The following is an 11,295-nucleotide window of genomic DNA, read 5'->3' as shown; positions in this document are numbered from 1 at the left end:
AGCTGGCGAGGGGTGGTCCGCACCACCAGCGATCACCACTCCGCGAAGTCACCCTCAGCCGTGGGAGGACCTAAGGTGGATCGGATCCACGACAGAACCTCAAACCAAATCGTCCTAGAGAAGGAGCATCCTGTGAGCAGATGGTCTCGACAGATTGGTCGCAGAGCGGGCACCTCGGCGCATGCGGAAGGCTGCGCCATGCCAGTCTCTCCCCCCGTTCAGCATCTGTCAAGGCAGGCCAACCAGATAAAGAACTTCATCCTCGGCGGCGCCCAGAATTTCCAGTTAAGCTTCCATGAACCTGAGATGCTCACCCCCTGAAAGAGGGTGTCGTAGCAGGAACTGGCCGAATACTGTTCATAATTATCCACTTTACTATCTATGCAATCTTCTAGTGTTGTTATTGCGATTGTCGCGGGCGGTGGCGGTGGTGTTGTTATTGCTGTTGAGGAAATGCGGGTTTTATTTTAGTAAATCACAGACAAAACTTCATTACTCCGCGGATATTTGTATTGGAGAACATGATAAAAAAAACACTCATTCTGTATTTGTATTGCTCTATGTGGTAAAGAGTTGCTATCAGAAGCACTGGATTGAAAAATGTGATGTTACTTGATTGAATTCCGTTCATCCATTCATAGATCAGGTCACCACATCGAAATGAAGCTGGCGATAATTGTTGCAAGGACAGTGAAGGCGGTAACGAAGAATTGAGGTAGAAGAAGACATGATCGATCGCTGCTGTGCTGTTACAGGGACGAACACCTCAGTCAGTGTGGCACTGAGCTGAGCAGAACAGAGCAGAACAGAGCAATTTAGTAGTGGCCATTGGCGCAGATGGTCGCAGCTATCTAGAAGCCGTTCATCTCTAGTAGGTAGGTGCGGCGCTTGCTGAGCATGGCCACGGCCTCCCTGAAAGGCCCGTCGAAGGCGTCGGCGACGAAGTCGTCGAGGTCCTTGCGTCCGGTTCCGATGCCGCCGGTCTCGCCGACGGGCTTGATGACGACGAGCGTGGCGCCCTGGATCCTGGTCCCGTCGGAGAGCTCGAGCATGGGCGCGTAGCGGAGCTTCATGTTGCAGGCCGGCACCTGGGTGCGGTTGGCCGCGGCGGCGGCGGCGAGCGGCTTGTCGGTGAACTCCTTGAGCTGGGCGCGCTCCATGCAGAGCGTGCCCTGGCCGTGCGCGTCCGTGAGGTCGACGCGCTGCAGCGTGGGGTGCTCCTTGACGATCTCGCGGAGCAGGTAGTGCCTGGTGGCGGCGGCGATGAGGGAGCTGATGGTCCAGACCACGCGCAGCTTGAGGCCGCCGTTGGTGTAGAAGGACTCCGGGATGCTGCCGTCGCCCTGCTGTTCGTGGTCGGGTGCCGTGGTGGGTGGAGGTGGGGGGTGCGGGCCGGCGGCGTGGTCCAGCCTGGTGCCGCCGAGGATGACGCAGGTCTGGAGCGTGCTGCCGAAGACGGCCTTCCACTTGAGGAGCACGCCGTCGTCGGTGCCGACGTCGGAGACGGGGAGCTCCATGCGGAGGTTGCGGATGCTGCTGAAGTTCTTGAGCACCTGCGCGGGCGAGTGGTGCGGCGCGTGCTTGCCGCCGTGGCCGGACTTGGCGCCGGCGTCGCAGTGGCCGAAGGGCTTGAGCACGGCGGAGAGCACGGTCTTGAGGAGGCCGGAGAAGACGGCGCCGGCGCCGCGCTGGCGCTGGGCGCCGCCGCCGGCTCCAGAGACGCCGAGCGCGTCGTCGGCGGCGTCGGCGGCGTCGGAGCTGATGACGCGGTCGATGCGGAGGCAGGCGTCGTCGACGAGCGGGACGAGGGAGTTGAAGCGCTTGGAGACGGCGGCGCAGCGGCCGAGGGAGCGCGCGTCGGCGAGCTTGTTGAAGATGATGAGCACGAGGGAGTCCGGCACGTTGTCGAAGTGGTCGTCGCCTTGGAGCTGCGCGAGGAGCAGGTCCTCGGCGAAGACCCGGTGCCTGGACTGCATTTTGACGGAGAAGAGGAGGAGACAGGGAGCGATGGAGGCGGCCGGAGCAGAGGAGTAGGTGAGGTAGCAGGAGGAGGCGGAGGTGAGTAATGGATGGCGAGGGTGGAGAGGCTTATAAAGAGGGGAGGGAGAGAGGGACCTGTTTCTTGGTTAACTCCATGACTCGCTGTCGGAAGGCCGTCCCCCACCCCCTAATCATACCGTTAGAGCGAACGAGCAGGACGACTACCTCTCGCGCCTTAATTCCATTGTTTAATCTCGTCTCGACCGTTTCTCAGCATTTGTTAACACCAACTCCACAACGGTACAATTTGCTACTGTACTGTTATTCTTCTTCCTGTTTACGACTTCTACACAATGTATCTTGAGGTAACAACGCTTAGTGACGACACTATACCGGGTAACTACTTATTACATGGCGGGTGCAAATTCGTAAATGAAACCTGAAAATTTGGGGTAAATCTATCCTGTAACTCAACATTGGTCCTAATCGTCGACACATGGTGCTGTTATTTTACGATAAAAAACCTCGAATAGTTTTTTTTTCTCAAGCAGCTAAGACCTTCCCCTCTCTTCTTGATCGAGGTCATAGGCTCCAAGGGGCACGGGTTCATGGTCATGCCCATGATCGCCATTGTTTATCTTTGATTACCCAAGACCGGGAGCTGGTTCTAATGGAGGTTAGTGGTGCCCCGAGGAGCTCGAATGGGCCGCCGCCGAAGAGCGACACCGTCATTGCTGATCCCGCCAGGGAGGCAGAGCGTGAGCTGCTTCACCACGTCGATCATGTAAGCGGCTACCACGACAGCTAGGAGAACCCTGTGGTGCTCGCAGTTGCCCCAATGTACACCCATCAGCTAGGAGAACCCTGTTAGAGCGGGTTGTTCTCATTTGTGGCATTGTCGACAAGCGTGGGGTGATGGCATGTCATGGTCGCAACGCCGATCCAACGGGTTGTGCACGGTAGGTGGTGCAGGTTACGCCCTTCCTGCAAGGCGGCGACGGAGGTCGCAAGGAAGAAGGGGGCCACTGAGGGTTTTTCCAGTAAAAAAAAAGAGCAACACATGCGAGCAGCGGGACGATCTGGACAAATTTTGCACCGAATTACAAGTAGTGAACTGATTCGTTCCAATTTTTAAGTTATATTGTACTAATTTGCAAATTGGTGTATATCATGTATTATTGCCTAAAGGGTGAATTCCACATTTTACCCAAAATTTTCCTTTTAAGTTTTCATTTACCCATAGTTATATTTCGAGGAGACTTTGACTTAGTTTTACCTCATTTTAGCAGTTTGCTTATTCTGCTATAGAAGATCTATATGGCGCGACAAAACATGTGAGCCCAGGAGGGCTTCATCGACGATTATGCCTAGATTTTTCTTATCCGTCTGTCATGTTTCTCGTCGTCCTGATAGTTTTGAACCATTAGCTTACACCATGCCCAATATAAGCGTATCAAAGAAAGCTTCCAAAGTTTCTAAAAGAGATGGTCTAGACATATTTTCGCTCAATGGATAATTAGCATCACAATGCAATTCACTCATGCCTATAGGACTGAGGAACCACATTCATCTTAGCCTCTCCTCACACATGCCACTCACTGTGGCAACTGACAACCCAAAAGACGGCGAGTTTACTACTACACCGGAGCGTGGCGACGGCGCGAGGTGCCACGGCGGTATGATTGCTTTGCTGCTGCTGGAAGGCAACAAAATCTATGGGATCGAGTGTAGAGCACTTTCGGGCCCTGCCTTAATCATACCACCAAATCAAGGAGATTTTATATCCGACGCTGCACTGAAAAGAGGGGTACAGCGTACAGTTAATCTATTCCACCTTTTTCTTTGCCAATAATCTATTCCAACCCCAGTGCGTAGTACGGAGTACAGTACTTTTGTAGACGGGTACAATTTGAAGAGTTGGCAGTAAAAACGCAAGCAGCATCAATCAGTACGGTCGATGTACAAAAACGTGCAATTTCATTTTCTCCCACGATGAAAAATGTGCACATGTCGACTCATTTTCCTGTGCTGATTGATCAGAGTACCGCACGTATCCAGCAAGAAAAATACCTGCTTTCCTCGTGACCGGTTTACCAGGCAGGCTGCGAGGCAGAACATACGGCTCGGGCACTGTGCACGGGCATGTCGAGGGCGTGAGTGTGACCGGCTTGCGAAACGCCAACTGTTTTACCAACCCAAGCTAAGCCAAAAAAAGGCAGCCACTACATCTAAAGGTATATATGATGCCCTCATAGGGGGCCTCACAGCGATCAGCGCACGTGAGCTGTCGGATCTCCTCATCTATGTATCTCAGCCGTTGGTTCTTGCCTCTCCTCCCATTAGATAAAGACATGTAATGGCCCTGTGCTTCCTTCCTGAGGCTGCTGGTAGGCCCCACCATCGTTCGGGCCCGCCTGTCGGCGACTGCGGCTGGGATCTCCATCGGTTCTAAAGGTATATATGATGCCCCCATAGGGGGCCTCACAGCGATCAGCGCACGTGAGCTGTCGGATCTCCTCATCTATGTATCTCAGCCGTTGGTTCTTGCCTCTCCTCCCACTAGATAAAGACATGTAATGGCCCTGTGCTTCCTTCCTGAGGCTGCTGGTAGGCCCCACCATCGTTCGGGCCCGCCTGTCGGCGACTGCGGCTGGGATCTCCATCGGTTCTAAAGGTATATATGATGCCCCCCATAGGGGGCCTCACAGCGATCAGCGCACGTGAGCTGTCGGATCTCCTCATCTATGTATCTCAGCCGTTGGTTCTTGCCTCTCCTCCCACTAGATAAAGACATGTAATGGCCCTGTGCTTCCTTCCTGAGGCTGCTGGTAGGCCCCACCATCGTTCGGGCCCGCCTGTCGGCGACTGCGGCTGGGATCTCCATCGGTATGCATTGGCACCAGGCAGTGAGGGTATTTTTTTGTATTTCACCTCGGACATATAAAAAGAAGAGAAGAGACCGGGTGAAACCCTAGCCGCCTCAAGTCTCTCCCCAATCCCCGTGTCTCGTCTTCTCCTCCAATCCCCTAATCCCCACGTCTCCTTCCCTCCTCTCACTCCAATTCCCCCCCATGGCCGTCTCCTAGACGAGCTGCTGCTGTATCCTGGTCGAGTTTGCCGAACCCCGCGTCTTCTTCTCTGCCACATCACTCGTCCTCGCCGGCAGGGTACACGAAAGGCGTCTCCAGCGCCGGCGGCTGCAAGCGGCGGCTCGCCGCCTCCTCGTCGCCCCCCGGCGAGGCAGCGCCTCCTCATCATCATCGCCGGCGGCTGCCCGGCGGTAGCAGCAGCTTGCTGCCTCCTTGTCGTTGATGGAGGTCTTGACAACAAATTTTTCCTCCTTGCAGCTGGACTTCACCTCCTTCAGCCCCACAATGTCCCACGTCATCAGAGAGGAAAGGGGTTGAGAAATATTGACAAAGCAGAGGCTACGTATCATACATCTCTGGCCCCCTTCGTGTCCGCTTGCAGGTGCCCACTTTTCTTTTTCTCCTGCTCTCGATCTGTGTGTGTTTGATCCCTAAATTGCTTTAATCTTTGCTTTGCAGATTCTCTTATCTATGCCTATAAGGTGCTCGATTAAAATCGAGGCAGACTGTCCTTGATCAAATATATGAGAAAAAATCTAGGAAAAGATAGTTGGTGATATGTTCAAGTCAATGCAAAAGAGAAGAGTAAAGAGAGAGAGAATAAATAATTTTGGTTCAGCCACCATGATTTGTTTGGTATAATTTTATTGATGTGTAGTATATAAAGAAATGCATATTTGACAGCCTGCTCCCTGATCATACCGTTTTAGTCTGGAGCGCATCGCGCCGGCGGCGAGTGTTTACCTTAGTTGCTTGGAGGTAACTGACAGCCACATGGACAAAATGTACTTTCAGTATGCTCATAGTATGTAGCATATCCAATATACTACTTGCTAATGGTTTATTTGTTGGTTAATTTTTCATGGACTGCTATTAGTTTCGTTTTCCCTAAATTACTCTACAACCAAATGCGCAAAAGAAATATCAATACTTTATGTTGCAAGGTTGTTTTGGTGTGCTTTTGGTTCAAGCACAAGCAAACAGATTTGCTACTTGCAAGGTCGTTTGTTACTTTACTTTGGGACAATGCAAGTCGGTCAGATGATAGTTGTCACTGATTTTAGAGCTCATGACTCATGAATGAAACTGGGTACCTATTCTAGGAGCATTATGTGTCCTTTAATTCACGGGATGGGTTAGTTAAATTAATTCAGTAACAAAGATGCTTGGAGCGGTGAGGAACTTGACTGCTTCGTCATAGAGGTTCAAGATCTACTGCTTACAGTATAAGGTAAATAGAATTTAGGTAAATCTATCTTGAGCTATTTTCCTTGAATACGAAAATAAATTTAGAAGCAGTACTTAATGGAAATTGACAATGACAAATTGACAATGACAAATGCGTACACAAGGCTAGCTTTAGTCACAATTAAAATCTATATTCCAAGTGACAAATCGACAGTGTTTGTTGTGTAAGTCGTACGCTTGCTTTACATCCATAGGTGAAATGTGCTCAGGTCATGCGCTCATGGCTCTCCGTTGTGATTTAATAAATTTAATTTACTGAACTAGAGGAAATTTGTGTGCCGGTTATGACTATTATGTTCATTTTAAAAGTCAACATATTTTTCGATTTTACATTCTGAAATGTCTAGGTTTGCTTTGCTTAAAAGTATTTAAATTTATAATGTGCACTGATAAAAGGCAAGCTATTAATTTAATTTTATCCCGAACAATATGTGTGTAGTTATGATCAAATACAATGCTGATTTATGGATGCTCATATAATATAATGTTGGAGTTGCTTGCATGATATCTGCGGTGAACGGTTTCTGAGACTGTGTCTTCTATTTGTAGAAAGTATTTGAAGATCTAAATTTTTATTATGCATTGTACTCTATTGCCATTAATATGTTACCTCTCACTGGAAATTCTGGAAAGCTTCAGATGCATAGAAAGCTCCAGTTGCAGAGTTGTACATGTATTTATATTATTTATTTTCTGTAGTCCAGTTGTGAAGTAGGCTGCGGAAATCTCCAAAGATGAAGAATCAGACATATGACCAATAGAACACTCGTGATTACGAGGTGGTTTGTTAGTGGCAGTGCTCATGCAAGTTCTCCGATGTGGCTCATCAGTCAATCTGGGCAATGAAGTAGCGTCTCTTAGGCAAGCATGATATAGAATGTATGTTGGTAATATCTCTCTGGCCTTTAGCATTGTATGTTGATGCTGCCAATGTCACGTGCTTGTACTGTTGTACTTCTGACGTTATTTTAGACTGACCTGATACTTTTTTCATGTTTCCGTCTGTACGTATGGAGCAAATTTCATGTGTATTTGCAGCTGATGGTTCTCTTTTTCTCCTGTCAGTGGAGTTGTTCCTCGGAAAACTCTCAGTCCACGTTTCTCATCAGTATAGAGTGGCATAGGCTGGACTTTCATTTCCGTGAAGTCCATTTCAGGTGAATCTATGCATTATGTCATATGAGATTGGTTTTTAGCTTATCTGACTGTACAATACTTGCAGCTTATTTTAATGTGCAACACTTCACATTCTAATGTTGGCCTCCATGTCTTTCCTTGCAGACTGTGTGATGAGGAGCCTCGGTTGCTGAGCATCGGCAATGAGGCCGTAGAGTTCTACTCATAATTAAAATACTGATGACAGCTATGTTGTTTCCTTTCATTTGAAGGTGCACATCTTTCCTATATCCTCCTATTAGAATTTAGTGATGTCTCTATTTATTCACAACTATATTGTTTCATTCTCCTGATCATGTTGTACCTCGGTTAATTTACTGCATTTGCCACCTGAGTGGTATGCTCTCTGTATTTTCGAAATAAGGATGATTAGATGGAAATGTTCTATCTCTGTGGTTAGTTCGTTGCAGTAAGATGAGTACGATATTATGAATGAATGTATTTGAAAGAAGTTGTAAACTAGGTAATTACTTGTCTCATATGGTTTGCTTATTTCCAATTTCAGCTATCTGTTCTTCTGTTAACTTTAGTTTGTTCCTTCGATAGTTGTTTAAAGGTGAGACATGGAACAGATGGGTGTGTGGAAATAGAATGATTTTACCAAATATTGTAGTTAGAAGGGTGTGTGAAGTTAGAATGACTATTCCCATATGCACAGACAAATATTAAGAGAAGAAATGGATCATACATGCTAACTTTGTGGGCATTACCATTCATGCCAAGTGGAAATCTCCGCATCTAGGCATGCCTTATGGCAAGTAGAACATCCGTGCAAAAAGGTGGTGTGAGTGCTGTTAGCAATTTCAGTCTGTGAAAGGATCATCCAAAAATATCAAATTCTGCATACATTATACAACTAAGCATATAATTGTATATGCCATATCATGTTATTTACAGGATGTAGTTTTCTCCTTCACCCTATCTGAAAATTTAAATCTCACTTTAGTTTGGATTACAACTGTAACCCAGAACAATGGTTGTTGTAGATTATGTGAAGTGGCAGTATTACTTTATCTGTTTGCTATTGAAACATCTTGATTTTTGATCCGACTATATAAGGTCTTACGGCTAATACATTCATTTATCTATCTCTGGTGGCTTTTCCTAATGACACTTCCTTATTGATATTTCAGGCCATCGTCTACGTTTCAGTATAATTAATTCCAAAAAGTATACATTTGGTAGGTTGTCACTTTAAGTTTCTCCGAAAGGTATTCACTCAATCGCATTATGTTGGATATTGGTTGCACTGCCAATGAAAGCAAATTATAACCATGTACGGAATATATGCATCTTCTCTCCTATTTATATGCATATACTACTGCATATAGCACAAGGTTGTCTCAAAACTAAAACTTTAGAACAAACTTAAAGCATTTATAACGGCACACATTTTAAAATTATGCTCCTCGATCTGTGTGTATATCATTGGTATGTGCTTATTTATAGCTCAGGTTGTAGACAAGTTGGTTCATAGCTTTATGCAAGGTTATAAAGTGGCATACTGCTTAGCTAAACATGGAGACTTAAGTTCAAATGATTCCTGAGATAGGCTATTTACAAGCAAGGCATTGCATCTGATGTCAACGGACAAGATCTGTTGCGCAAGACCTAATAAGTTTTGCTCCCACCGGACGCCGTCAACATCCTCTAGCTGTACCACTCCACATCGCGTTTGACATCATGGCCTCAATGGCATCCTCTTCACATACATCTGCGGTGGTGCCGCTGCATCCTTCAATTGCAGCCTCTTGCTTGGTGTCGCCTGGTGTGTACTACTTCCGCTACTATCCGCCCGACTCTACTTTTCTACATCATTGGTCGCTGCCTGCTGGCGAGTGCATCATTGACATAAGAGTCTGTCATGTTCATGCATCTTACCTTGAATCTGTCTATGTAGACCTTACACAAGTACACACAAGCTCGGTCCTATAAGAGTAGAAACTATATTCACACTCTAGCCGAGCCAAACCCGGTCAATATCATGCTAATTTGGTTGTGATGTCACTTTGGCTGGTTTTGAACTAGAGAGGTATGTGGACAAAGAGCTTTAACATGTGTACAAATTGTCCTCGATAAAAACAAATAGTGTGGAGCTAAACATCTTATATGCTGTCTTTAGTGCTTGATTATTTTGTCTGCTGATAACTGCAAATTATAACAACTCAAAATGAACATTTGTGGTGAAAAAAACCTGCTTTGCCCCATTGATTTGTGATATAGTTTTAATGCTTAAGATTTTTCGTGTTCAGAGAGCCTGAAGAACTATCCGAAGCAAACTGGACCAAAGCTTACATAATATGCAGGACATAAAGGGCATCAAAACAGAAATGAGCCCCAATGTGAATAGTGAGGTTCCAGGTGTTGGAGCAAATCAGGGTCTGATTCAGCAGGAGGCATCATAGAGTGCTGTTCAAAAAGAAGACTTTGTTGTTTTCTTTCAGAAACATGAATTGACTTTGCTTCCCTCTATGTGATCTCCCTTGACATATTATTCTCTGGTAACTCTTTTTTCTATGGTTTCAGCTGCTACCAGCCTTAATACTTAAAGGAGTTATCTTGGTTGGAAACCTGCTCTGTCTTTTTACTTGGGAATGCATATGCTAATAATCTATACTCAAATTTATCAGGTATGTTAGTTCCTCCACTGTTGTATTTTATCTATGAGACAGATTTCCAGTGACGAGGTCTTACAGTAAGGTTAGCACACCGTATTCAAAATGTTTATTCTTCAGTTTTGTAGTTATCATCCCCGTCAATGGGTTCGCTGCCACTACTTGTGGCTGTTTCTCAAGCATTTATTTTTAAGGGTAAAACTCCTTTCAGTTTCGTGCTTCTGTTTCGGACACTCCTGATGTCTGTTGATCATGCCTTCTACTTTTTCGTACTCTGAAGCAGATAGCACTAGGTGTTGTGAAATTGGAATTTTTTTATTTAGCTTTGAACATTTCTCGAGCCATGCGCTAGAGAACTCATTATTATTCAGATTATATGTGCATCACTGACTGTTGTACTTGATTAATGCAGTGATGGACCTGCCTTTTGTATCTTTTCAGCGGGGTTTTTCTTGAAGATGCCATGATTCTTCAATGTGGGCACCCATTGGGTGGTCTCGTGCTGAATAAATTTATTGAAATGGCATACTTTCAAATTTTTATTCAGCCTTTATGGTAACTATCCATGTTCTGGTTTTTAAGTTTGAGAATAAAGGTCACTGTTTATGTGAACATTGCAGTTCTTGATGTTCTGCTAGCTACAACTGAAATTGATAGTTGTTTATACTTATTGTTTTTAAAATTATGTTATAATAGAGGCAGAGAACTATAGTATTATATAATCGAACCGAAACTTACTGAGAAGAATAGTGCCATTTTTAGCAAGCTTTTTGCAGCAAAGGCATGTTGTTGTGCACGTAGAAGCCTGAAGTAGTGCATGATTTTTTTTCCATCTGCTACAAGTCCAGTTTACTAGGAATTTGGGATTCATCGGCCGACAACTTTTTGCATGATAAGAATTATGCATCTATTCAACATGTGCTTGAAGCTTATGAATTGTCTTCCTTTGATTTGCACAAATGGATAATTTGCTCTACTGAATTTGTGGCTGCTTCTCAAGCATTTGTTTTTAAGGGTAAAACTCCTTTCAGTTTCGTGCTTTTGTTTTGGACACTCCTTTTAAAAAAAGAGTACATTTCGACCACTGATGTGTGTTGATCATGCCTTCTACTTTTTCGTACTCTGAAGCAGATAGCACTAGGTGTTGTGAAATTGGATTTTTTTCATTTAGCTTTCAACATTTCTCG

The 11,295-nt window shown here is 45.7% G+C and overlaps 1 protein-coding gene across 1 annotated transcript; it reads right to left on the bottom strand.

Annotated features, from left to right (window-relative positions):
- Window positions 1-593: 593 nt before the first annotated feature.
- On the bottom strand, window positions 594-2,046 carry LOC124682159 (F-box protein At5g46170-like). Its single transcript, XM_047216899.1, has one exon. The coding sequence runs from the start codon at window positions 1,974-1,976 to the stop codon at window positions 852-854; it is 1,125 nt and encodes a 374-aa protein (XP_047072855.1). The 5' UTR covers window positions 1,977-2,046; the 3' UTR covers window positions 594-851.
- Window positions 2,047-11,295: the final 9,249 nt, after the last annotated feature.

This window comes from Lolium rigidum, unplaced genomic scaffold, assembly GCF_022539505.1.
Source record: "Lolium rigidum isolate FL_2022 unplaced genomic scaffold, APGP_CSIRO_Lrig_0.1 contig_69577_1, whole genome shotgun sequence".
Classification (NCBI taxonomy): Eukaryota; Viridiplantae; Streptophyta; class Magnoliopsida; order Poales; family Poaceae; genus Lolium; species Lolium rigidum.
This window is presented reverse-complemented; position numbering and strand designations above follow the sequence as displayed.

Bases quoted from the DNA above. Each gene is read 5' to 3' on its own strand.
- LOC124682159 (XM_047216899.1), bottom strand. From the start codon at position 1,976: ATGCAGTCCAGGCACCGGGTCTTCGCCGAGGACCTGCTCCTCGCGCAG.